Here is a 26,700-nt window from a genome sequence, read left to right on the forward strand (position 1 = left end):
AAGAAAATGGAAGTTCATAAATCTATTGAACGCCGGATTAAAGATGCTAGGACCCATCCCAAAGGTGACCCCCTTCCAGCGAAAGGACAATGACGAGATCAATTATCTACCGGAACACTACGGTTTTCACTAGCCTCTCAGCCTACTGCGAGTGTTCAAAACCAGGGAAACCAGCATCGTCCCGAGAAATGAAACGTGCGAGACTGTTGCACAAAGTATGCCATGGTGTGTCAGCTTCGTAGTCTCACGCCATACATCGAGGGGGGGGGGGGGGGGAGTCGTCCGTTTCCCGAAAGTGGCTCGAGTTCTGTGAAGTTGGGTAGATGCTTGTTGAAACAGTTTGAATTGCTCCAGTTAACTAAACACTCGCAAACCTCTCGCAAACCATGCGCAAATCCAGACGCGCACGACACGTTCAGCGTAATAACCCGCTGCCAAGTCCTGCCCCGATGATGCGTATATTACACCATCTCTTCTCCGGTGAATTATGAAACTAATGCTATCTCTTTCACCTCCCTCTCTCTCTCTTCATTTCCAGCTTATCTCGCACCCCGTCACACGGCGGGTGGTTTTGGTTTTATGTATTGCTGACATCTCCATGACAACCAACGGCGGGCCCGGGGGCCTGCTACACAATGATGTTGAACCAAAGAACGGAAATTAACAAAACAAATCGTTGATCTATTTTTGCGACGTACAGTAACGCTGGACGTGAGAAGGGGAAGCATGCATTGGCAAGAAGAAGCTGATAAAGGTGACCCGCTTCGTCTACCGAGAATGGGACGGAAATAGCCCAATCGTAGGAGAGACACACACTTAGTAAGCCCACGGGCACAGAACAGGACAACGAACTGTCGCGAACTAGCGGCGCAATAGCACACACCGCTTTGGGGACCGTGCACAACGTCGGAAGTATGAGTGTGTGGAGGAGAAGAAGCAGAAGGAAGAACAAAATGTCACATAGCTTTGCCAGCAGCCCCTCGAACGGGCGGGCGGAAAGTCATCGCAACTGCGCTGATTCGTTCAAGTTCAAAGTCGCAACACGCCCAAAGTCCCGACACGATGCCATCTGTTCGGACGCACACAGCCCCCTTGATGCCGCAGCCGGATCCCCGGAGCCTGCGACTGACTGGCTGGCTGCTGATAACCCGCACGTTCGGCTGGCTGACCCCTGTAGGCACGTAATCAGCGAACGGTCCCCACGCCAGGGGCCCCACTGGACCACGGGCGGGTATTTAAGGGCGCTCGCAAGCACACCAACGTTTTAGAAGCTCAGTGGCTCTGTGCTGTACCCCGGCCCGGGAGTGTAAACGGTGCAAATCGGTTCCAGCAGCTAAGTGAAGTGCAAAACGTAAAATCGCAAAACGTCGCGCGTGTCTCTGCCACACAGAATGAGTAATCGCAATAATCGCATCGTGTCGGCCGGCGAGCAGCAGCTGCCAACGCCGTTCAAGCTGTGGGGCGGCCGCTACTCCAAAGCAACCGACCACGTCCTGTCGAAGGTGAACAACTCGCTCACCGTGGACAAGCGGCTGTACTCGGAGGACATCGACGGATCGATCGCGTACGCGAAGAGTCTGGCCGAGGCGGGCCTGCTGACGCAGAGCGAGTTTAAGGTGATCGTGTACGGGCTGGACGCGATACGGGACGAGTGGAGCAAGGGCACGATCAAGCTGCTGCCGCGCGACGAAGACGTCCACACGGTGAACGAGCGCCGGCTGTTCGAGATCATTGGGCCGCAGATCGCGGGCAAGCTGCACACGGGCCGCAGCCGCAACGAGCAGGTCGTGGTGGACATGAAGCTGTGGATGCGCAATGCGATCGCCGACCTGCAGCGCCTGCTGGTGGAGCTGGTCGGCGCCATCAACGAGGCGGCCGACCGGCACATCGACGTGCTGATGCCGGGCTACACGCACATGCAGCGGGCCCAGCCGGTCCGCTTCAGCCACTGGCTGCTGAGCTACGCGTTCTACTTCAAGGAAGACTTCGACCGGTTCGATGAGTTCGGGCGCCGGATGAACGTGCTGCCGCTGGGCAGCGGGGCGCTGGCCGGCAATCCGTTCAACATCAACCGCCACAAGCTGGCGGCCGATCTCGGCTTCGACGGCGTGTCCCCCAACAGCATGAACGTGGTGAGCGATCGGGACTTTGTGGTGGAGTTTAACTTCCTCTGCACGCTGGTCGCCGTCCACATGAGCCGGCTGGCGGAGGATCTGATCCTGTACGCGACCAAGGAGTACAACTTTATCGAGCTGTCGGAGGAGTACACGACGGGCAGCAGCTTGATGCCGCAGAAGCGCAACCCGGACAGCTTGGAGCTGATCCGCGGCATTACTGGCCCGGTGTTTGGACAGCACTGTGCCATCCTGATGACGCTCAAGGGGCTGCCGTCCACGTACAATAAGGATCTGCAGTGCGACAAGAGCGGCATGTTCGCGGTGTACGACCAGATGCAGATGTGTCTGGTGCTGATCGGTGGCATCATTCAGACGATGCGGGTGGACGAGGATCGTTGTCTCAGCTCGCTCGGGTACGAGATGCTCGCGACCGATATGGTAAGTAGGACGGAAAGGGGAGCGCACTCTACCTTTTTTTTCTCAAAACAACTGCTAACCGGGCATCTCTTTCTCTCGCTCTCTCTCTCTGTTCGAAACCAGGCCTACTATCTGGTGCGCCGTGGCATTCCCTTCCGGGAGGCACACCACATCTCCGGCGAGGTAGTCGCCCACTCGGAAAAGGTAAAGATCCCGATTAACAAGCTGACGCTGGAGGATCTGCAGGAAATTAGTCCCCACTTTGACGAAACGATCAGCCGCATCTGGAACTACGAGAACAGCGTGGAGCAGTACACGGTGGTGGGCGGTACATCGCGCCTGTCGGTGCAGGAACAGATCCGGGTGTTGCGTGCGTTCGTGGAGGGACACGTACCGAGCTAATTAGTGAGTCTAGACGACGAACCCCGAATGTTTCTTTCGCCCGAAAACCCCCTCCAACCCGTAGTCAGTAAAACGAGTCGATATAACGCACTCTCTCTCTCTCTCTTTAGATATGTATGTATGTATGTATATTTACGCAAGTAGTAGTAGTAGCAGTAGTAGTAGTAGTTGCAGTGTAGTAGTAATAGTAGTAGGCTACCAAATATTACATTGTGATCACAGGATTGCCCCCTGACGACAGTGCGCGATCCTCTCGAAACGCATGCAAGTGTGTTGCTATAGTTTGCTCTTGATATCTTGATCGTTTGTCAAGCGCGAACTACTCCCCCACCCCATTCGGCAGGAAGGAGCAGCTATCTAACTCTGCTGTTTGTGTTAATGTTAGTGAGAGCACATGTCGGACCTTATGCACTAAGTGTGTTCGCAAGAAAGGAAAGCATAAAAACACTACAATTGAAAAAGGGCAATAATAAATCTTTCGTTTTCGTAACATTAACGTCACATGCCGTTTGTTTGCTTCGTTCTTTCTTCCTCGTCTTATGCGCTCGTCGCTGTCGAATTGTCGGTGTCGCCACAATCCACGTTGTTGGTTAGTTAATCTTTTGTTTTGTTGAAATTGGTTCATACATCATACATCGCTTATGCGCTTGTTGCCAGCAGAAGCGCGCTCTCTCTCTCTTTCTTTTCTATTTTCAGGCACCGTGGCCAGCCCCTATCGCCGTAACTGCTAACTGGAGCGTACGTACGGGGCCTGCTCGGGTACCAGCAGTGCAGCAGTGTGTGACCACCAGTAAGACACAACATCATCATCATCATCATCATCAGGCTCTTTCTTGGTCGCTTATCAACGTCGGCTGTTACATCGTCCCGTGGGGGGTCAGTTTTTGGAGCTGGTCCGCTTGCACCAGCACAACATGAAGGCGTGCCATCATCATCATCATCATCATCATCATTAGCCGTTGTTTGCCGTTGCTCCAACAATCTGTTTCGTCCCCAAAAAAATAGGGAAGATCCCGCGATCAGTGCATGCATGGTTGGGAACTTTCCTACGCGTCATCCGATGTGTGTGTGTGGGTTCGTCTCTTATCGGTGATGTTTTTTGGACGATCTGAAAAAGGGGGAAGGGGAAAGAAAGAAAAAAAAAACACAAATTGTAGAATGATCCTTTTTTTTGTTTGTTTGTTTGTAACTGTTTCAATATAGCAAATAGCGCGACCATGCACATTTTGATGACGGGGATGATGATGATGAGCAAGCGTCGTGATAGTGTGGAAAAGCGCGCCAAACTATTGTTATGGTTTCGATGGGGCACGGCACGCCTATGTGTGTGTGTGTGGCCGGCTATTAAACTATTGTCCGCTGCAACCGAACCGGGCCAGTTAGAGCTGGTTAGTTAGGGCCGTTACAGGGTTTCCCACGATTTATTGGTCAGTTCCCATGATTTTTTGGTGCGTTCCCACGATTTTTTGGTCGTATCCCATAGATTTTTGGTTTGTTCCCATAATTTATTGGTATTTTCCGATTGGATATCAATACAATTGCACCAAAAAATTCTGGGAAACGACCAAAAAATCGTGGGAACGCACCAAACAAACATGGGAACCCACCAAAAATTGATGGGAACCAACCAATAAATCGTGGGAAACCCTGTATCATCAGCGATCAGCGATCAGCGTCATTAATCGGCGATCGATCGATCGATCAGCAAAACCATTTCCGTACATCCCCTGCGTTCTCCTCTCCTAGCCCCGAGTCCCCGTGTGTGTGTGTGTGTGTGTGTGTTCTGGGAAGTCGAGTCGGATCGGTGCAGTTTCGACCAGTTTTTCCCCTTTGTTTTGCGGATTCCTTTTCCCACAATTCAAATTAATCAACCAATCCGGTTTTACAATCGCAATGTCACTGGCAACTCATTGCCCGTATGCTGTTCGGTTTGACGTGCATTAATAATAAAACGTAAACGTTGTAATAGTCTAGTAGTGAAAGTCGTTAAACAGGGCGAGATAGGAAGGTGAGATGAAAGATTGTGATAGATTGCACCCATTGATTATGGTGTAATGTGATTGTTTTCTGTTTTCCGAACTAAGTTGACGCACATCTCCCTCAGTGGGAATGAAGCAGCTTGAAGCCTGCTTGTACCGTTCAAACGACAAAGACACTTCAAGAACTCGCTAGAAGGGCTGCCAACAACTCACGGAAGCAAATCAAGGCCGGAATGATAGTGTTGACCAAAGCGTTACCAAAAAAAAATCACTGACCTACTAAAGATGGACGCTTACTGCAATACAAATTCTAGAAGATTTGAGGCTTAGGCCAACCATTCTAGAAACACTTAGTTCTAGCAGGGCAGGCAACACCCCTTTCTGCTAAATGATGTAACCCATTCCTTCAACCTGCAATCGTTAATCAATATGGTCGTGTCGTTCGCGACTTTTTGTTGTACGAGTTGGAGGAGTACAATGGAGGTATCCCCACCCAAATGACAATCCAGCCTGCTCTCACTATGGCGAGCTCAATGACAGCTGCTTTAACCCAACTGAGAGGCTATCATCGTTTCCTCCTGCGTACTGAGCAGGCTTGCTTTTTCCCCTCGCTGAGGCGAGATGATTTTGTTTGTATGGTGAGCAAACCTATCGCCGATGATTGCTCTAATGAGATGATCAAGCAACAGCCGCTCACATGATGAAATCATGACGAGGTTGGATTTTGGAGTGAGTAAAAATTTCTTCCCCACATCGAGCCGCCATTGTATTGTGGTTTGAGGAGAACATTGGATCATCTACGAATTGTTTACATTTGTAAAACGTGCAATAATTATCTGCGGACTATATTTCTTGATTATTTTGTTGAAAGAGCTTATCAAATATCCCAAATCAGTTAAATTAAAGTGAAATACTGTACAGGACACACGATGCGTTGAAGAAAACGTAAAATCAAACATGAGAAGACGATGAACATCTTCCCGTACCAATAGTTGATTTACAGCCTCTAGGTAAGTGTAAAATACCCTACAGAGTGCTGTTGTCAATGTAAAAAAAGTTTTTAAATTGCAGAGGGTGATTCTTTCGCCATGACAGGCATCAACAAAACATGAAGCAGTGTTTGACGATGAAGAAGATACTCAGTTGGGCGATGACCATTAATCGTTAACGTTGAAAATCAAGAGGAATATTACATGGATTGAAAATACCTAGAAAGAATAAGCATCGAGTCGAATTTAAAACGGAAAATAATGGTCCACAAAAGGCAAAAATAATGGCGAAAGAAACGAGCAACACCATCTAATATTTCATGAAAGGCCATGTTTTGGATTGTGTGTGATAGTTAGCAATGGCGGATTAAGATGAGTGGAGGCCCTAGGCGGTCACACGAAAAAAGAGGCTTGATTGAAGCGTCTAGCAGGGTATTGTATCAAATATCCTAACCAGTGAAGGATTGAGTAGCAATTATAATTGTGAGCGGGGCGTAGGTGCCATTTTTGGGGCCTCAGGCCGACACAGATGTTCGATACTTAAACAACTGAATACGATGAAAACATTAAAACTGAGGAAAATACACATCTAATCAATTACTTAAAAAGTAGCATAATTGTATTGATTCGTGATGTATTTTGTATTTCTGACCTGCATGCACAATTCTAAAACATTCCAATGAATCACAGAAAGGCCTAAAGCCTAAAGGCCTGCCTAATAAGCTTGAAAATAACACCCAAAGAAGGCAAAGAACACTAAAAAAGCTAAATAAAATCACGTGCTTTTAATGGTTTGTAGTGTAAATTGAGTGACAGAACCGGCTGGCCACATGTACATAATATATGCTGTTTTGCAGTGCTCTTACATCCTCAGTTATTTTCAAATTCATCCATGCTTAGAGAGCGTACACTCCTTTTCCACTGCTAGTCACATTGGAATTGCTTCAGTCATTATTTGCACTTGGCGGATTTATACATTCTGTTTTTACAAATTTTCTTCAAATCCTTTTTCTTTGTTTAGCCTGGATCCTAAATCAGCAGCTTCCATTCAAAAAGAATCAAATTTAGTTTCCACAATTCTCGAAAACAAAATTCATTACATGCACTCTCCATCGTTTGCTCTTCATCATTCCTTGTTGTTTCTTGAACACCATTCAATCATCAAAGGCAACACGATATCATCGTCAATATTTTCACTTGTGCGTGGATCTATTTCTGCTTCAAGGTTCGATGCGTCTACTAGTGCCTTTTAAACGACCCACATTTCGAAGCCTTCAATGGTTTACAAGTTTAATAGAGCTGTTCTGACTTGATGTACTGCGGATCAAATCCAACCACGGCAGTACAACAAGTCAACAGATGAACTGAATAGAAAGGAAGAGTCAGAGTGTACTAGGGATGGTAACGGTGGAAAAAGTGAAAGAGGGGAATACCCTTTTTTCGCCATGACTACCATGACGATGATTGCACTGATTTTCCCCTTCCTTTTTTCTCACAGCACGCTGCTCATAGTGAGATCGCTTTCGTCTGAAAAGCGGAACGGAAAGCGACTTGCATCAAATGTCAACCCGATTTTCCGTGCTGAAATTGTCATCCGGGCAATGCCTGGAAATGATGGAAGACATTCAGCCGCGTTTTGACGGAACAATTTCTGCTGGAAAACTCCTGTCAAAATCACCGTTTCCCATGGCAACGAAAAAACGTGCAGAGTTCAGCGAATCTTATTCGTGCAATTGTTGCCATCTATCGCAGGCTGGTTGGCACGAATCTTTGCTTGTAATCATTTGACAGGTGCGAAGAAAACTGTGTATTTTGGTATTTCAACTTATTTTTGGGATCTCTGCGCATGGGAGAACACTCGTATAAAGGTTTTTAGTGTAATGTGTATACGTTCATAAAATCGCCATTTTCGAATCCACAGAAGAATCGTGTCATCGAAACGCAAAACTGTTCGCGAATCTTGTTTTGATGGTGAAAGGGGAAAGATTCGCAATCAAATAATCGTTCCGTGGAGAGTTACCTATTGAAGACTCTTTTGGATAGCGTCAGCTGTTTTCGATACGTCAGGTTGGTGTATCAAGGTGGCTAGATTGTCTATTGGGTTCGATTTCTATCGAGATTGTCAGCAGGGGAGAAGATGGTTACTAAGGACTTTGTATGCAATCAACATCTCAACGACTCTCTGTTCAATGATGGATGATCGAAATCTATAAGATAAATCTATAGATAATATAGATTGATCTATAGATAAATCTGTACTAATGTATGGACTTTGATTGGAATTTATATTTGTAGTAGGATAATCCGTGTAGCTCTTGAACCGGCCCCATGTTACATTCGTCAACTATCCTTCATAGGCTCAAACCTTACGTAGGACTGATTATCCTGGTATTGATAATCAATAACGTCACTAATAGCCAATTCCATTATTGATAGGCCCGTGCCACAATGGCCTAGACCGACAATGGTCTTCAATAGACAATGGTCGGCCAAACAAGAAGAAAAAGAAGAAAAGAATGATAATATAAGGATATACACAGGATAAGATACACATTGTCACCAGACTGTTGAATAGTACACAGTAAGATACTGTGGCACACATAAGAGCCGGCAACAGACTTGGCACCATCTTGAACTGCAGTTGGTACCTAAAATATTACCCCGTTCTAGGTATTTGGCATTTTTGTAGCACACAGAAAAGGTTCCTCCTGAAGTAAGCGTGACCTTCCGAAGATTATGTCACCAAGAACTGTAACCAGACACCTGTTTTTTTTAAGTTATCGATCGGTTACGAAGCAGCTTCACATCGCAGTAGACTTTGGTTGCTGCTGCTATAAATGGAGAAGCCACTTATGACGGAGCACAAACCCGTTCCCAACACGTAAGATCGTATCAAAGGGGTGAGGGGTAAGGTGGGCAAATTTTACGGTTGCATAAAACCGTAATAATTTTAATAAAAGAACACCAAAATAAAGAGGTCTGTTTCACTTTTCGCAGAGAGCAGTAAAATGGTCTGCTCATACTGACAGGAATGATGAAACGAATAAATGTTGATAGTACAAAAACAGTACGCTCTAACGCTTACGACGTCACGCGCTCTTTACCTAAAGCCGCTTACAGCGGTCACTAATGCACCGGCAAGGGCAAACCACCATCGCCACCCAACGATTGGGAGTTCAGTCTGCCGAACTCTCTCCCCCGGGTCAGTACCGTGAACTTTGTCACTTGCTCCGCTTGCTAGCTCCCTACGGTAGCCCTTCTTCAGGCCATTCGGCCATTGTAACCCTTTACTGTTTTCGGACCACTAAACCGGATGTGATGTGACCTGCGTCCCGCAACTACCGTGCAAGGTCAAGTGCACACACGCATCCCGTGGATGTTTGACCGTGCCCTTCAACAGCGTGAACCCGCAATGAACTGTGATTGGTGTGAATTAACGGCACCCCACGACATACACAGAGCACGGTTACATCCCGGATTGTGGTCGCCATCGCCCGGAGCGAGGTACTGTGGCCAAACCGACTGTGGCCAACGACCAGACAACACTCACTGTGCGCTGCGACTGACCAGGGCAACTCTTCCTCCTAGCCAGGTAAGTTTGTGGTACACTAATCTGACCTCCCCCCGGGCGGTCAACTGGGAATTTGGGACAAGGTGTGACGCAATCGGTGGGTTGGGTTGCGCTGGGAAAGTGATGAATTGCGTCGTCTTGATTAATTTAATTGCAAAAGTCGTCCGGAGCAGGAACAAACACAAAGAAACACGCACACACACCGTTTGCAGGAAGCCAAACAACTGCAAGACGTGTGACGACGAACCTTTCGCCGTACGGCGCATGTCGGTCGGATGGCCACCACAAGTGCTCCCCCGGGAGTACCCAAAACTGCACGCCAAGCTCAGAACCAGTCCACTAACTGCCTGTAACGGTGGTCCCGATAGAATTGGCGCGTCCAAAAAAAAACAACAAAAAACGAGTCCATTCGGAATACCCGGAAGTATAAAAACGTTCTACCGCGGGAACCGTACCCATCAGTGTATCATTGCTGCCGTGTCTGGCCGTGAGCTGCAAATCGCGCCCTTGAAAGTCCCCATCGCTTCACGCTCCGTTACCGTCACAAGTTCGCGATGGACGTTACCGTGGAAGACTTTTGCGAGGAAACCAACTTTCCCGAGGAGTCGCCCTGCCCGAGCCCGTTCGAGCCGGCCAAGCAGCTGCTCAACATTGGCTTCCTGCAGATCAATGGGCGCTTTACGCCCCACTCCGGCCCCTCGTCCGTATGTTCGACACGTAGCTGCAGTCTGGCGGCCACTCCCGTACCACCGGACGCAACGGACGCAACGGACGAGCAGGACGAGCAGCGGCACACCGGTGAGGCGGGCGGGCAGGAGGAGAACCTGAAGCCCCGCAAATGGTCCCTGCCCCATCTGCCGACGGAGGCGACCAAGTTCGAGCTGACTGGGCGGGCGACGCCCGTCTTCACCTGGAACCCGATGCCCACGTCCAGCAATGTGATTTACGCGCTGAGCGACAAAAACCAGCAGATCGTCTTCTCCCAGGTGGGCCACCACCGTGTGTGTTTTGTGTTTATGTGTCTGTGTGTGTGTCCTATTGGTGTTCTTCAGGTGTGTCACAATATCAAATCTTATCCCACGGTTCCTCTTTCTCCCCAATATCAAGCTCGAGCAAGAGGCCGCGACCGAAACAAGCGTCTCGGAAGTGTCGAGCGTGGTCGATTCCGAGGCCGAACTGGAAGTGGACGAAGAGCCGGCAACGGAGCCAACGAAAGCAGCGAAGGACACCACCCAGCCGAAGGACGACATGTACCCGAACTGTGACGTGAACGTGTGGTTGCGTTCCTGCGAGCAGGAGATCGTGGAACCGATCGAGGGCAAGGTGCAGGGCACGGTCCCCGAGTGGTTGAACGGGAGTCTGCTGCGCAACGGCCCCGGCAGTCTAAAGGTGGGCGACATGATGTTTAACCACCTGTTCGATAGTTCGGCACTGCTGCACAGGTGAGTTGGCAATAGATGACACCCAGAGAGAGAGAGAGAGAGAGAGTTCACTCCCCGTTTGTGTCCTTGCAGGTTCAACATTGATAATGGGAAGATCACGTACCAGTGTCGATTCCTAAAGTCGGACGCGTACAAGAAGAACAACGCAGCTCGACGCATCGTGGTGACTGAATTCGGGACCAGTGCCGTACCCGATCCGTGTCAAACGATCTTCCAAAAGTGAGTATCTTGCAAGCGATCCATCCACCCTTTACATCCCAATGATCCTCCCTGTTCTTCGTTGTAGAATTGCAGCCGTGTTCAACAAACCGGGCGTCAACAACTCGGACAACGCGATGATCTCGATCTACCCGTTCGGGGACGAGTTTTTCGCGTTCACCGAAAGCCCCATCATCCACCGGATCGATCCGGAAACGCTCGACACGGAGGCGAAGCTGAATGTGTCCGACTACGTCGGTATCGTCAACCACACCTCCCATCCGCACGTCATGTCCGACGGGACGGTGTACAATCTGGGCTGTTCGATCACTAAAACGGGCCCGGCCTACACCATCATCTGCTTCCCCCACGGGCCGGGAATGTTTGAGAATGCGCGCATTGTCGCCTCGGTCCCGGCACGCTGGAAGTTCCACCCGGGGTACATGCACACGTTCGGCATTACGGAGAACTACTTCGTGATTGTGGAGCAACCGCTCAGCGTGTCCGTGCCGACGATGGTGGTAAGCCAGATCCGGAACCGACCGATGGCGGCCGCCCTCAAGTGGTTTGAAAGCCAGCAGACGTACATCTATCTGCTGGATCGGGATACGGGCGAGCTGCGGCACACGTTCCACACGGAACCGTTCTTCTACCTGCACATCATCAACCAGTACGAGCGGGAGGGCCACGTCGTGCTGGACATCTGCTGCTACAAGGATCCGGCCATGCTGAACTGCATGTACGTCGACACGATGCGCAACATGCAGAACAATCCGGACTACGCGAAGATGTTCCGCGGCCGACCGTTGCGGTTCGTGCTGCCGCTCAACTGCGGCACGGAGCGCGCGAAGGGCCGTCCAGCCGCGGGTCCGAAAGGGTCGTCAGCCGCCGCCGACGCCTCCTGGTCGGATATGTGGCAACATTTGGGCTCCTTTTCGGCGGGCGATTCCACCGACAGTGGGCTGGTGCTGCAGAATCTGGTGCAGATCGAAGACTCGAAAGCGACCGCGTACGTGATGCCAAACAGGACGATCTTCTGCAAGCCGGAGCTGCTGTGCGATTTGGGCTGCGAGACGCCCCGCATCTACTACGAGCGGCATCTCGGCCGACCGTACCGGTACTTCTACGCCATCAGCTCGGACGTGGACGCCAGCAACCCGGGCACGCTGATCAAGGTGGACGTGGTGACGAAGGGCAAGCTGACCTGGTGCGAGGAGAACGTGTACCCGAGCGAGCCGATCTTTGTGCCCGCGCCCGACCCGCAGTCCGAGGACGATGGGGTCGTGCTGGCGGCTATGGTGTGGGGCCGCGAGGAACAGAACCGGGCCGGGCTGCTCGTGCTCGATGCGAAGAGCTTCACCGAGCTCGGTCGGTGCGAGTTTGTGACGCCCGGTCCCGTGCCAAAGTGTCTGCACGGTTGGTTCCAGCCGACGGCCACCACCACCAAGGGAGACTAATGGACAAACAAGGCATTAAGATGAGCCAAAATGGCAAGATTCCCCCAAAGAGGCATACGCAAGTTGTGTAGATAGGCTGTGTAGTGCAGCGATAGCAGATTATTAGCCAACGGTTTGAGAAGTATTACGGCATCACATGAAAGAAACTGAATATTATTAATTAATCACGAACACGATCGATCGATGGCGGAAGTAGTTGGGCCACCTTTCCCCACTCCCCGTAAATGGCATGCTTCCCGGGCTGCCCAAAAACCCCGGGAGGAGTGTGTGCTAAAGCGCTGTGCTACCTGTTATTTGTTATTGCAACTGTTATCACAAACGGTTAACAAACTATAAATATAATCAACTGTTGATGTTTTGAATAATAATAAAAACGCGTCTACGATCCGGTTTTTGCTTAATTTGTAACAACTTCCACCCCCCAGCGGGAATGGCAGATGGGAGAGTAAAAACAAAAATTGTAGGTCGTGCGTTCCCCTTTTTTCGCGCGTACTCTACGGCGAGCGCCCCGACTCTGAACGCATTAGAACGCATTGTCAATGCACTAGACACACACACACACACACTGGCCCGCGATAAGCGCGAGGAGGGGATGATAGAGCGTCCTTCTAGAATCTAACGCTTTCGTTCCGGTCCCACGCGGTCAAGTGAGTGCGTTCGCATGGCCGCGAAACCTTTGTAACGGTCCTCCGCCCCGGTTGCGATCACTGCCACAGCACGTGCGTTGAGATGCGTTCGCACTGCGTTCCCTAGTACTAGCCCCTAATGCGATTCCAGTGCGGTGAATGCGTCCCGTTCCGCACAATTGACCTTCTGCGAACGATAAACCGTGTGTGGCTCGGAGGGGTTCCTACATACAAGCTGTCTGTCTGTCTGTACGGAATCAATTTGTAAACTTTGCAACCCGTGGTTGCAGTGGTAGAGCGGTGTGAAGGTGTGATGATTGAGACGGCGCCGCCCAGAACAGGGCGCCGATAACCCCTTTTTTGCAGCTGGAATAGGTTCAACGCAGATTCACTTTCTCGGTACTGGCAGGCTACGAACGATCATGTGTTGTAATGCGCCATCAACCGTTCTGGAAGGCTGATAAGTAGTTGGACGGGGCTTTTGCTATCAACGATCATCTGGTGCGATCTTCGATCGCGGATGTTCGCTGAACGGTGGCTGAGCGGGTGGGCTAAAGTTGAGACTCGTGCGCCCCTACGCGTTTGCGCAATCAGTAACGCCAGAAGGCACACGAATCAGCGAAAAGCGAATCTTGATGACGATGCGGAGGTTATAACGTATTGATGAGGATCAGTAAATGATCGGTTATAAGTACATCGTCTTGAAGCTATATAGCGAAGTTATTTGCTCGATGTTTGATGTTTCCTGCCAAAAGTCTACATCATCAACAACAACACCACCCTTCAAATCATCCACGTCAATAGAGGGCACATGAGTCTGGAACATGGATGAGTTCTTGAACCCACTTTAACAGCTTGAAGATCACAGAATGGTGTGAGGTCCTCATCAGTAAGTAAGACTTATTTAGTCTTCAGACATGTACACCTAGATTAAGTTGGAATTAATTCCCAAAACCTTGAGAATAGGACCTAACGGAAAGCAATTTTAAGCATTCAAAGCACTGCGGTTAGTTCCTAAGTGTTAAAGACATCTTCGAAAGCGGATGATCGTCGTCAAAAGATTAGTCGAAAAAAATCAACTCCAAATCAGTAAGATAAGGCAGGCAGTTAACATTCGCACCAGGATCAACAGAAGAAAGAAAGGGGAAAAAAGGTAGATATATGACAAAAGTATGCAAATTCACCTATCGCCGAGTGTTCGGCCCGCGCGCGCGCTGTTATGTACACACCTAACTCCAAATACACACACATACACACACACAAGCACATACGCATACGCAAACAGCGGCCAAATGAAATAAGCGAGGCACACGCGCGACCAACCGCCGCAAATGGTCAAAAGCTTGCTGCGCGGGGTGTTTTTTTGTTTAGGAACAGATGCACTGCTCAAGCCGGCGGCGGCGACGGCGCACCGGGTTTGCCAGCTTTGCTTCCCGCGAGTGGCGCGATAGGCGGGACGACTGGCGCCGCACCACCTTGGCCACCTTGGTCGGGTGCTGCTGGAGCTGCTGGCGTCGTTTGCGCCGGGGCGGCGGCACCAGCATGAACGATTGCAATACGTACGTTGTGGTGGTGGCGGAGGCCAGCTGCGAATGATGGTGCTGGTGGTGCCCGTTAGTGGCCGATGACTTGAGCCCGCGGGACGATGGACACGAGGCGGAGTGTAGCGAATGGTGGCTCGACACACTTGCGCTTACCGCTGTCTGGGCAGTGTGTCCAGTGGTTGGAGTTGCACTTTGTCCTGAGAAGATACCGGGGAAGTTAATATCAGATCTCCGGACCCAATGCTCCTCAGACCTACCCTGATGCCTGGAGCTGACCGTTCGAATTGATCCGCTCGATCGCTCGCTACGATGGGACCGGGTGGAGGAGCTCACTCTGGTACCGTGACCGTTGCTAGTGCCACTCGTGCGTTCCGGGTCCTTCGTTTCCTTCGAGTGGTAGCGCGTCCGGCGAGGTCTACGCGGTGGCTCTACCACAGTAGTGCTGGGAAGATCTTCGGAGGAGCTAGCGTTTGATTGTAGCTTTTCCTTGCTGCACATGCGCACCAGACGTCGGGTTTCGGTCGCCATTGGAGCGCGGCTTCGACGGCTAGATCCGGAGCGGCTGGAAAGACTATCACCGGCGGTCGTGGAAGCAGTCGAGGGACCGCGTAGCGAGACACTGCGCGTAAAGTTTCCCTCCGGTCGGCGTCCGATGCTTTCGTTCGAAGATGCTGATGACACTGCAAAGCGGAGGAAGATCATTCATTTGCTTTCCAATGTACCTCTAGAAGAGCCTACTCACATCTCGATTGCCGCTGATGGTGACGCTTGAGGCTGTCGTCAATGTTTTTGGAAACTTGAACGCCCCGTGACTTCATGATCTTGTTCGTCGTTGAGCACTCACGGATAGTGCCAAGCGTACAGCCACCGGTTGAGAGTCGTCGATAATGCCCCTCACCGTCGTTCAGCTCACTCAGAATGCTCTCCATACTTTCACCGTTCGACATGTTGTTCACAACCTACAAGACGGCAAGGTTATTCAATTTCAGCATATTGGTTCGTTCTATTCCCCTTTTCACTTACATTCAATATCTCATCCGCGGCACGGGTAAGCTCCTCCAAGATGCGTTCATCCCGCTCCAAATCCTTCTTCCGGTCGTATGCTGCAGCCGGTTTCTCGCTCTCTGCAACCTTCGCCGTCTGCTGCTGCACCAACAACTCTCCAGCCGACGGAGAAGAACCCACAGAACGCTGTGCTGCCTTCGGCTTCAGCGCAAAGTGGGACAAGTTCTCGTAGTGGGGACTACCATCGGCCGATGAAAGTGTGGACGTTGTCACACTGCTACTGCTGCTGTTTACGCTCACACTATTGCTGGTAGCAACGGAGGATGATCCAGTGCGTATCACAGCTGGTCGTGGAGCTGCAACAGCCTGACTCTTCGGTTGTTCTACTGCTGCAGCTGCTTGCTGACCGTGCCGTAACAGATCCGGCTTATCGTTGGTTAGCTGCCAAAGGGACGTCTTGGATGTGGCACTATCGCCAGACCCCGTAGTGGTCGTCGTCGACGATGTCGTCGTGGTACCAGAGCGTCTAATAAAGGAGGACGTTAGTGTGGCCGATCGCTGAAAGGGTGAGTTCGGGGTCGTCGTCGAAGTCGTTGGCGGTTTGCCGGTGGGGCCCGCCGGGCTGGACGACTGCTGCTTGTTCGGGTTGACGCCGAAAAATGACAGTTCATTCTCGCGCAGTTGCCGCGCACCGGACGACAGCCGGAGCGAGGCGCGTTCCTCGTTACGCACGGCACCGGGCGTGGTGGCGCTGGTGGCCGTGGTCGGAATGTAACGTCGGAACTTCGGTGATTGCTGCTGCGTGCTAGCAGCCGTCGATTCATCATTCAGTGTCGTTGTTATCTTTGTCGTAGAAGTGTCTGGGAAAGAAGACGCACGAATTAAAGTAAAGCCGCACAGCAACGAGATAGTAAAGGCGACTCCCCATACCTGGACTAGAGGTGTGAGAAGCTGGTGGCAGTTTCTTGACGGGCGTTGGGCTCTTCAGCTCAATCGACATCACAGCAGAAGGTTTGGCCGGCTGGCGGCTGATCAGGGCCGAGGGTTTCACAACATCAAACTCTGCAACATATTGAAGAGAGTAAAGCAAGTTCATCATTCGCAAGCTCCTACCATGTTAGCTGTAATCGTCTTTTCAAGGCCAGCTGCTTCAGATTAGTATCGGATCAGTCAGGGGGCACAGGGGACTGTGTATAGCCCAATTAGATAAAGGGGAGGAAATGTGCGTGAGTGAGTGCGCAACAAACGTATGGACAAACTTGGGCAAGCATCAACACGTGAGTAAGAGATAGAGAGAGTGCAATGACCCGGGCATTCACTTACCTGCAGACGAGTTCACCGAGAAGGCGGTATCCTTAGGTTCGTCGCGTGCAGCCGTCACCGTCGAAAGGCTACTACCGTTGAACTTCTGAATGTTTCGTTTCGCTTTGATGCGACTCCAGCTACCGGACAGTTCCGTTGCCTGCCCAAACGAAGACGTCGACGATGAGGCGTCGGCCAGATTGCCCAGGTACAGCTTCACCTCCTCGTCCGCCTTCGCGCTATCACTGTCACTATCGTACAGTTCGGCCGCATCGTACAGTCGGCGTAGCTGCGACAGCTGCTGACTAAGAACGGTTGAGCCTTGGAGCTTCTTCAGTCTCGGTGCGGCGATCGGTTTACTGCTCACCAGTCGATCCACATCGTCCGCCGTGCTGGAACGCCTTACCGACGCTGTGTTTTTGCTTATATAAGCCTCAAAATCGGACAGCCGCGATTCGCTCGTTAGGATACGACGGGATGCTGCCGTCGTTGCTGTCGATGGCAGGACGGAAGTGTACCGTGACACTCCGTACACCGTGGCATCACGCTCCAGCGAATCTCCATCGAGCGAGGACGCATACTTCCCTGATGTCCTCAGCTTCGGGTAGTCGGCGTAGATACTGCTGGCACTGCTGGACTTGGCGATCGAGTGGCTGCTGATCGTACTGCTGCTGCTGCTGTTCTGACTCACACCAGCACCTCCATTCAGCTGACAGAATGCGGAATGGCGACGCACTTTCGGGCTGGCAATGTCGACTCCACCTCTCTGATACAGCCCTGTTGGCGTTCCGCTCTCTCCCAGCGAGTCGCGCCGAAAGGCTTGCAGACTCTTCAGCGCTTCGTCGAGCTTGGTCGCGGCACGCATGGTACGCATGATCAGCGAGGTTGACTTTAGCTCGTCGCCCGCCGCCGCCGCCGGTCCTTTCTCTTCGCCCGCTGACGTCATGTCGATCAGGATCTTGGTGGTTGATTTCGCCGCAGCCGACTCGTGCCCGTTCGTCGCACTGTGAAGGATCTCTTTGTCTACTTGTGCGCCCAGGTCGTTCGTGGTGATGATACAGCGGTGCATTAATGGTGGTGTTGTGTTTGTTGGAGAGGGATGTGCATCGTAAACGGTGGTTAGGAGAGAAGGGGATGGAGAGCATTGTTGCGTATGGGTGTTTGGTTGAGAGTGTGTGGTTTGGTTTGGTGGTTGGCGGTTGTATGATAATGTACAGCGCGGAGAAGGGGTCAGAGCATTACAATGAGAGGGAAGAAAGAAGAAGAAAAACGGAAGGTAGGGCTAATATAAAGGCAAACTGTTCAGGCTTAACAAACTAAAGCTCCAATTCTGAGTGCTTTTGGCAATAGTGGAAAGCAACCTTGGGACCGGTAATTTACATCTTTTTTGTTGGAAAATGGTACAGACTAGTACAACCTCGCACACATTCTTACTATGCTTGTTTTGGCAAACGCTGTACAGCACACCGAATATGGACCCTTTTCGAATAGTTAGGATGAGTCGTACATCGGTTAAACATGTGGTAAAAGCTTTACAAAATGCCCTCAATCACGAAGTATAACTGCGGCCGGTCGAAGCTTACCTGTGGAATTGCTGCCACTCCAGGAGCTGGGCCCCGCCGGTTCCTTCGTCAGGTTAATCCTCGTGGAGTAGCCGCTACCAGCGGCAATGGGCGACGAACTTTTCGACTCCGTTCCCATCTCCACACTCAGCAGTCTGGGCTGGCTCTGCTCGACCGTCGCTCCTCCTGCTACCACCGGCTTCAGCTTCACACCCCACAACGCCTCGTTGCTGTCCAGATTCTCGCCCAGCACGTACGGTTTCGGTTTGACGGGTTTGTTTTTCAGAATGCTGCGCAGCGATATCTCATCCGTCGAGTGGCCATCGCTTTCATCCGACACGGTGACGGTGGCCGATGGAACGTACTTCCGGGGCGTTGGTTCCGGTACCGTACGACCCATTCCCCCGATGGTGGTGGTAACGACCGGCGCCGTGTCCTGCTCGATCACAACACTCTCCGACGAGGGGCCCACCAGTTTCGATTCATCCGTCGCGTTGACACTGTCCGAATCACCGTCCAGGTTCGACACCAGGTAGGACGAACCGCCGGATGAGCGTCGTCGCCGGCGGAAGTTGTTCGTTGGCGGTGGCTTCTCATCCGTCTCGACGATGTTCACCCGGCCGGAGTCGGCCGTAAAGTGTACCTCCGTCTTGCAGAACTCGACCCGCTTCTTGTTGCGGCTCAGATCGTCGATGAGCGTGTGGCTGAATCCGTTCACGTGCACCGACGACTTGCGCTCGAACATGGTGCGCAAGCTGTCCCGCACGTAGCTCGTCTCGTCGACCGCGATCGAGTGGCGCTTCGGTTCCTCGTCCGTTGGTTCCAAGGATGGAACTGCAAACGTGTCGCTGGTGCTGTCAGCCGGCTTGCTAGTGATTTTGATCACCATCGCCGGGTTCGTCGCTTGCTTCTCCTTCAGCTGTGATCGTTCGCCAAGCGTCACGATCGTCGCCCGCTGATGATGGTAGGAACCGCCCGCACCCTGACCACTCTCTGTGGCGGCACTCGACCAGCTCGAGCTCAAATCCGACGACCGTCCAATGCCACTGTCCGTCGACGAGTCCATCTTGGCCATGGCAAACCCGCTGCCAAGCGGCTGCTGGCTCATCCGCTCAAACCCGTATGACTTACGGCGCGAATGCCAATCGTCCGGCGCCAGCACCGTTGTGTCTGGCGCTGGCTTCTTGCTCGTCTGCAAACTGCTGCTGCGATAGTTCGAGTCGGACGAGCTGCTCGTCTCGAGCTGACCGAGCCGCGTTTCCACCTCGGTGATCGTTACGCCACCCTCGTCAGCGGGGCTGGGTCGATCGCTCGCCACCGTCTGCCCGGAAGCGTCATCGGCCGGGCTCATGTCGTCACGGTACAGCGACTCGTTGCTGAGCCGGCGCAGGCGGCCGCGTATTTCGCGCAGCGATTCCGCCGTCAGGAAGGACGCTTTCGGGGGCGATTTGCTGTGGGTCGGATTGCTGTGGGGCGGTGTGGTCGCGGCCGTGCAGGGCTGATCCGCAACGCTCTTCAGGATGTTGTCCAGCGCCACAAAGTCGATGTGGTTGTTGCGCATGGCCGTGTTGAGACGGCGGCCGTTCTCGAGCTCCTGACAGATGCGCGACACGCTGACGGAGTTCTCGGGCAGGTCGATCGGGCGTGTGTTGGTCCTGTGCGGGGAGAGGAGATGAAGGAGACGCATTAGAATTGTACCACTTCGCGCTTCCTACACCCAAAGCCTAACCTCATTGCACCCGAAAGTAAAGCTACTCTAACACTTCAAGAATGTACATAGACCGGACGGTTTCACACGCTGTACCAGAGCTCGCGCCCGTCGTCCAATGCAAACTGGACCATCCTACGCATATTTGTTGTTTTCACAAGATCACCTACTGTCGTACCCGTGTCTATAACCTGCCTCATTTAATGATGTGCAAATGTTGCAAGCACTTTTTCGCTGCCGTTTCTGTCGCTTGCTGTTCGGTTTTGCATCATCAACACGTACTCTAGTACACGAGGCGAGCCACTTCGGCGAGCTTCGGGCGTCGGTGATCGGTTGGGATTGAATCATACATCATATGCCCAGCCAGTATCCCAGGGCCGTCAGGTCCGCACAACGCACTGCTCCCCCCTCCCCACTCTGGATCCGTTCTGGCTGATTTGAATTTCAAGTGGCTAACTCTTCGTCATCGGGTTTGTGCAGTTATTTTTAGCACTGCACCACCATGGAGCACCACAAACCGGAAGCGAATCCTGTGCAGATGGTGCAAGAAAAATGCAGCCCGAAACGTCCCGAAGTGTAGTGAGATATTCCCCAAATTCCAATGCACCAAAAGGAACGAGCTAATAAAAAGAGCAAAACCCGCATATATGCAAAACAAAAACGAGCGATCGATGAAATCACCAACTCCTTCTGGGGCTCGGGAAGCGTGGTGAGTCAAAACTGTCTCGTTGCTCCGGATTCCGGTTTTGTGGGATCGTTCTCCTTCCCCCCCAAAAAAAGCAAACTAAAACTAAATTACTCTCCCCAAAGTAGGTACGAAATAGGGTTATTAATAAGAGCAATTCCCAAGATACGCGTCAGTACCAGAAATGATCGTACCAGCGTACCTTCCCCCCCACACACACACAGATTGACGCTCGCTTCCAACTTACCTCGGGGTGGTTTTCCTTGGGAACTGTAATGATCGCCGTATTTTGCTCACTCGCTTCCACTGCGTGGGTTCGACGTCGTCATCGAAGTTGCTCTCGTCACGCTCGGTCGAAAGGTCCTCGATCGAGATGCTCTTGCCGCGGGCCAGCGGTACGCTGTTGCCGTTGATGCTGCTGCTCACAGGATGCAACCGGAAGTACCCAGGAGGAGAAGGTAGGAGAAAAAGAACCAAAGAGAGAGAGAGAGAGAGAGAGGTGATTAAATTTGCAGCATTGACACCCTTTAGCATAGATCGAAAAGTCCCCGCCGGCGTTCGGGAGTGTTGCGCATTGAGCAACCTACTATGGGTGAGTAGGTGAGTTTTAATTGTCTTTCTTCCCTGCCACCACACAGATCTTAATCGAAGTTGCGTGTAGGCCGAAAGCTGCTGTCATTCACAGCGCGCGCGCGCACCTCTCTGGAGCGTGTTTGCGCTGATGTGCAATTGCGCACACGAGCCACTCCTGCGCGCATTGGTTCCGGTACGACACGCAAACACGGCGAGCGCGCCCACACGACCGAACACCGTCCACCAGCAGCACAACTGCATGCACAATCCGCCACTATCCGCCATCCGCTGACGCACATTTACGATTTATGATAATTCAATTTTACGATCATTCGATAGCGTAACGCTGCCCAAATGGGAAACCAAACACACAGGCTCACCTTATTTTTTTGTGTCTGAATACCTTCCGGATGCGTTTGGTTTCGCTTTTCACAAAGCTTTCACACTATCAACACACACTGCAAACACGGGACAACATCAATCCAGGCAGAATTGCGTCTGCCGGATGAGTTTAATGAGTTTAGTTAGGGAATGGAAACACCAATTCTCAGAGTTCCAGAGCCGACGACGCACGACGTTGATCCAACGATCGACGTTCAAAGAATGACGTGCGCACGTGCGGGATCCGGACGCTTTGGGGGTCTTTCCTCCCAGGGACGGTGGTTCGGTTCCGTGGCCCAGCCTACCGAAAACCCACGTACGAAAATCATGCGCGGCAAACGTCTGGTTCGTCGTCGTCGTCGTCGTCGTCATCGCCGTCACCCGTGATCGGTGGTGAATCATGACGCATGGAGAAGAAGAGAACGTTGATCGGTTGAGGTGACAGAGAGAGGAAGCGGGAGAGAGTCTACAAACACCGATCAACTGCTGCTCAAATAGACTCACAGCCATTTCTATGCCCGTTAGAATCTGTTTCCCAATTTCGCAAATTCTCTCAGAATTTCTCGAAGATTTGAGGATCTCTCACAGCTCCAAAGTCCAACGCCAGCTGTCACACAGTTCGTGGCACGCCACCTTGTCTGCCGTGTTAAGGTTTACCAAACCAACCCATACAACCCTCCCCCCCCCCCCCTTCCCTCATGTCAAAGCCAAAAGTCGTAGGAGGACCCCATAAAGTTAGGGATTCCCGTCTACCCCGGCCCGTTGGCAGCAGCACATATTGTCACCGAGGCTAACCACGTTTAGCACGCTTTATAGTAAAACACCGATCATTAACCGAAATCGGTAGCCACATATACCACACACACACACACACACACACACACACGCCGGAATCGGCATCGGGAACCGCTTTGGCCGAAACCGAAACCAAAAATCAAAACGAAACTGTCAATTCTGAGCTTTTGTGCCCGGGATCCGCGAACGTTTATTGTATTTTAATGAAGTGTGTAGTGTACCCAACTCTCGATGGCCTCACGCTTTTGTGCCGACCAAAGCGCGCCGCGGCTTGGATTGGTCATGTTTTTTCGTTAATCTGTCCACCTTTTTTTTTGGTTTTGTTTCGTTTACTTTTCTGAACAAATCGTACTCCAATGGACCGAGCCAGTTGTTCTCGTTTTTTTTTTTTTGTTTAGGAGCCTACACAGCATTGCATTAAGCATTTTCGGCAAACGTTTTGCGTTGGATAGTGTCATTTCTCTCCCCGCTTTCCCGAGTTCCTTCTTCCTTCCTGCCATGCCGACCTCCGATTGCACCAATGTCCCTTTGCCAAGCCGTGCATTGCATGAATGCCCGTGTTAGAGGCGCGTTTTATAGCTTTATAGGTCCTACACGCGATCGCGCGCGGTTGGCCAGCATTGAAACGGCGAAAAGAAATTCCGTAGGCGTACCCCTGGCGATGACATAACGAACTCTCTACGTGTATCAATCCGGTCTCTCGCTGGACGCGTCCGTCCCCAACGCTGAAGGACGCCAAGATTCCTGGCCCACGGGAGACTGGCGAGGTGTAGCAGTGCCAATGGTGATGGCTACTCAAATGGTAAAAGCAGTGTATCGCCCCCTCTGTCCGCGCCTACATTCTTTGGCCGGACGGTCGAAATGGCGCTGATTCCCGGGCCCTGGTTCTCCTTTTTTTCGAGCAGAACGATCGACAAACCGCACATTGTCAAGCACTCGCAGACCCGTTCACTTTTGTGTGGTACCTGATTTATGGAGTGAAGTAGTACACAACTAGATTTGTGTACAATCCCCGCACAACCCGTGGATATTCAGGCCAAGTCCCGCGCGTCCACGGATTTGGTCGAAAAGTTGTATTTCTGATCGAATGCAAATTCTACAATGTGAGAAACAATACATTATGAGGCGGTCAGTTTAGGACCATTCCTCGCTACAGCTTCAGCATTTCAGACGCAGTCTGCAACCATAAATCGTACCGAATCGCTAACCGATCGAAAGTCTCCGAAAGATGTCATGGCGTAGACGGCAACTATCACGCAAAGAAAAGAATAAAAAAACCCCAACATATCGACAAACATTCCAAGATTGCAAGCGCTTGTGGTGGAATTTGGCAAACCCGCGCTCGCTCGATCGTAAACCAATAAACGCGATCATTATACCCAGCTCCCCCTAAAGCCTCTCTCATCCCACTGCCAATGACTGCTTGGCGTGTCTTTGAATAGAAATCTTATAGCCTACACGCGCGCGCGCTCTTACCTGTCCTGTTCAACGGCAACGGTACGAAGGGGCTGCTGGTTGGTAGCAGTGTGGTGGTACGAGCCACGATCGTCATGCGCATCCGCATCGACTGCATACAGCTGCCGGCCGTACCGGAGTGGTCCGCTGGTGTTGACGAAGCTGCTGCCCGCGGACGTTGGGCTGGAGGAAAACCTTGGGAACGGTTTCGTGGCCGTGCTGACGAACGCAGATCCGCCGAGTGGTGTCGTCTGTGGTGCATCGGATCGACTAGATCCTACAGTCTGTGCGGAGATGGAGAAGACAGGAGAAGAACGTCAATCTTTATGATGATTTAGTGACCTAGTGTCAAACATCTTTACAGATGCCGATCAAGGATCCAATTTCCTGATGTTTTGATGTCTGCTAAGACCCAGAGGGACTGCAGTGAAATTGCTTCACCTCGTAGGTGTACGTAGTGTATTTGCAGTCTTCAGGCGCAGCAGGTTTTGCACTTCGCCAATGCTGCGTACATCTTGCGCCCCGGATTTCAGCTTTTTCGGCTAGTCTGCCCATCTTGGGGCAAATGTCAATGTCATAGCCCGTTTTTTTTCTTCTACTTTTCCTTTCGTGCTTCGGACACAGTTTTGATGTCGGCCAATGCGCGCACGTGTGTGGGCCGATCAACAAAACCCAGGTGGGCAATAAATCAAACCCCAGAAAATGCAAACCTATCAGCGGGTCGCGTTTGATCTACCCAGGGGGACACCCCAAATAAATGTCAATCGTGGACCGATTAATCGATTGTGGTTTAATGGTGGTAATTTCTGAGCCCTGAGTTTCAGATGTACAGAGCGTGCACAAGACCTTGTGTAAAAACTGGCGCCTATTTCCTCGTTACAACGAACGATTGACATTTGTATCCATTTCAGCTTGAACTTCAAAACGCAACAAAACTTCCTGATCTTCACATTGGTTCGTTCGCAATGCGTGTGTGTGTACATCGGAATTTCTACAGACAACAAGCGTCGTCTCTGCACACACAAGTCAGAACAAGCTCGTCGTGCAACTTGATCAGAGAAAATATTTACCCATTCCCGGGCGCGCGCTCCCTGCTAGCGACGACCGTCACGCGATCGCGCATGAATGAATGTTTAAAAGGAGCACTTGATTCCCAACCCTTTTACTTACCAAGAGTCTACTGCTGCTGGTAGTGCCAGAGGACAGCGGACGGTGGAAGGAAGATAGGAGATGATGGCTGGAGAAGCCGTTCGTTGCGAGGGGCGAACCAGCAGCGGTGGGTCCGGTGATGGCGCCAACGCTGCCGCTGCTGCCCGTCGTTTGCTCTGTGCTCGTGGTGGTGGAGTGCACCGTCGAGGAGGACCAGCGGGACGAGGTCGTTTGGACGGTTTGGGCGCGGACCACTTGCAGCGAGCCGGCGGACGTGCGGGCCTGCAGGATCTCCATCTGCTTCCGCTGCGTGTGCTGCGTTCCGTCCGGTGTGGACAGGTTCTGTGAAACCATCTGAAAGAACAACCATCAGCCAGAAGAAGAACGGAAAAGACACACCTCAGAATGCGAGTGGAACGAAGCAAGACGCCATATGGAAGAAGAATTAAGGAAGGGGACACAACGACAACAGAACGACAACGGAACGACATTTTTACTTAATCACATCCTCCTCGGGACGATGTCCCAATCGAAGATTCGAAGGCCAACCGGGTTCGTGCGTTCGAATCGCATCGCGTGCAGTTCCACCGTTTCACATCTAGATGGCAGCACCGTCGGCTGTCGCTTCGTTAACGATTGACGACGAGATCGCGATCGCGAATTTCAAAATCAGATTAGAAACACACCGCCGTACCGCTTTCGTTTCGCAATCGAGCGGCAACAAATTGACCGCTAATTGACGGAATTCCGCCTTCCGAGTGGAGCCCATGCTGCAAATTTGGCAACGGTAACGGGTGTTCGGGCGTAAATTGGGCTTACATTTTGCGCGGTTCACGCTTTAAGGCACGGAATTAGCCGTGTCGCACCACCGATTACCCAAGCGAAGGGGCAAAAGTGTAATTGGCACCTGATGAAAATTAGAGCACATAGCAGCACATAGGACAGGCACAGAAAGCCATAAAACGGTGGCACCTGCACGCGGTGCCTATGCGGGGCGACAAACGTGTTGCAGCATGGGTTGGTGACAGACAGACATACATTCTAGCACTTTCCCGGTTGTTTGATGAAAATTAGTACAAATTCATGCTCGGAGACACTTTAAAGATTGGAGCTGCGACAAAAAAGGGAAAGGAGAAATGGGGGTGGAGGAATGTCACCCTCTACACACCAACCAACCAACCGATGGAGGGTACAGATTGGAGATAATTTATCGTCTGCACGATTAAATCGATCGATGCAAGTGATTTACCGTATAATTGCTGGCAGAGCGACACACACACAGAGTTTAATTAATTACGCGACTCGTGTGCGTGCTTTTCGTGTGCCATTACCGCACCCTCCTG

General features: G+C 51.5%; 3 protein-coding genes across 12 annotated transcripts in view; 2 read left to right on the forward strand and 1 right to left on the reverse strand.

The window, feature by feature from the left end:
* The first annotated feature begins 340 nt into the window (after positions 1–340).
* Positions 341–3,432, forward strand: LOC1277818 (argininosuccinate lyase). Its single transcript, XM_317320.5, has 2 exons — positions 341–2,555; positions 2,658–3,432. Exons 1-2 carry the CDS (start codon positions 1,392–1,394, stop codon positions 2,934–2,936), a joined length of 1,443 nt encoding a protein of 480 aa, XP_317320.5. The 5' UTR covers positions 341–1,391; the 3' UTR covers positions 2,937–3,432.
* LOC1277816 (mucin-2) overlaps positions 3,038–26,700 on the reverse strand; it is a 60,929-nt gene continuing 37,266 nt past the window's right edge. For 2 of the 8 annotated variants that reach the window (XR_009766442.1, XR_009766440.1), the window contains exons 3-13: positions 25,379–25,711; positions 24,230–24,492; positions 21,252–21,422; positions 18,633–20,266; positions 17,071–18,075; positions 16,678–16,809; positions 15,766–16,607; positions 15,485–15,701; positions 15,000–15,422; positions 14,383–14,939; positions 3,038–4,044 (exon numbers count right to left, since the gene is read on the reverse strand). Coding sequence is in view for 5 of the 8 variants with exons in the window: in XM_061660674.1 (XP_061516658.1) it covers positions 4,020–4,044; positions 14,762–14,939; positions 15,000–15,422; positions 15,485–15,701; positions 15,766–16,607; positions 16,678–16,809; positions 17,071–18,075; positions 18,633–20,266; positions 21,252–21,422; positions 24,230–24,492; positions 25,379–25,711 (5,223 nt within the window). In the remaining 3 variants the exon portion in view is untranslated. Of the gene's footprint in view, positions 4,045–14,382; positions 14,940–14,999; positions 15,423–15,484; positions 15,702–15,765; positions 16,608–16,677; positions 16,810–17,070; positions 18,076–18,632; positions 20,267–20,340; positions 20,470–21,251; positions 21,423–24,229; positions 24,493–25,378; positions 25,712–26,700 lie in introns of those variants that run through there. The other 6 variants (XR_009766441.1, XM_061660675.1, XM_061660674.1 and 3 more) reach the window with 6 other exon arrangements.
* LOC1277817 (carotenoid isomerooxygenase) lies at positions 9,097–12,957 on the forward strand. Of its 3 annotated transcripts, XM_061660709.1 has the most exons (5): positions 9,098–9,496; positions 9,649–10,461; positions 10,583–10,917; positions 10,990–11,136; positions 11,204–12,957. In XM_061660709.1, exons 2-5 carry the CDS (start codon positions 10,030–10,032, stop codon positions 12,570–12,572), a joined length of 2,283 nt encoding a protein of 760 aa, XP_061516693.1. In that variant the 5' UTR covers positions 9,098–9,496; positions 9,649–10,029; the 3' UTR covers positions 12,573–12,957. The 3 variants fall into 3 exon arrangements, with proteins under 3 accessions (XP_061516694.1, XP_061516693.1, XP_061516691.1); XM_061660710.1 differs by lacking the exon at positions 9,649–10,461 and having other exon boundaries at positions 9,097–9,496; XM_061660707.1 differs by lacking the exon at positions 9,098–9,496 and having other exon boundaries at positions 9,503–10,461.

Source organism: Anopheles gambiae, chromosome 3 (assembly GCF_943734735.2).
Source record: "Anopheles gambiae chromosome 3, idAnoGambNW_F1_1, whole genome shotgun sequence".
Taxonomy (NCBI): Eukaryota; Metazoa; Arthropoda; class Insecta; order Diptera; family Culicidae; genus Anopheles; species Anopheles gambiae.

What these genes read in the sequence shown, in the direction of transcription:
- LOC1277818 (XM_317320.5), top strand. Translation starts at nt 1,392, where the DNA reads ATGAGTAATCGCAATAATCGCATCGTGTCGGCCGGCGAGCAGCAGCTG. An exon ending in AGATGCTCGCGACCGATATG is followed by an intron (nt 2,556 to 2,657) that starts GTAAGTAGGACG and finishes GTTCGAAACCAG; the next exon opens with GCCTACTATCTGGTGCGCCG.
- LOC1277817 (XM_061660709.1), top strand. Translation starts at nt 10,030, where the DNA reads ATGGACGTTACCGTGGAAGACTTTTGCGAGGAAACCAACTTTCCCGAG. An exon ending in AGCAGATCGTCTTCTCCCAG is followed by an intron (nt 10,462 to 10,582) that starts GTGGGCCACCAC and finishes CCCAATATCAAG; the next exon opens with CTCGAGCAAGAGGCCGCGAC. An exon ending in AGTTCGGCACTGCTGCACAG is followed by an intron (nt 10,918 to 10,989) that starts GTGAGTTGGCAA and finishes GTGTCCTTGCAG; the next exon opens with GTTCAACATTGATAATGGGA.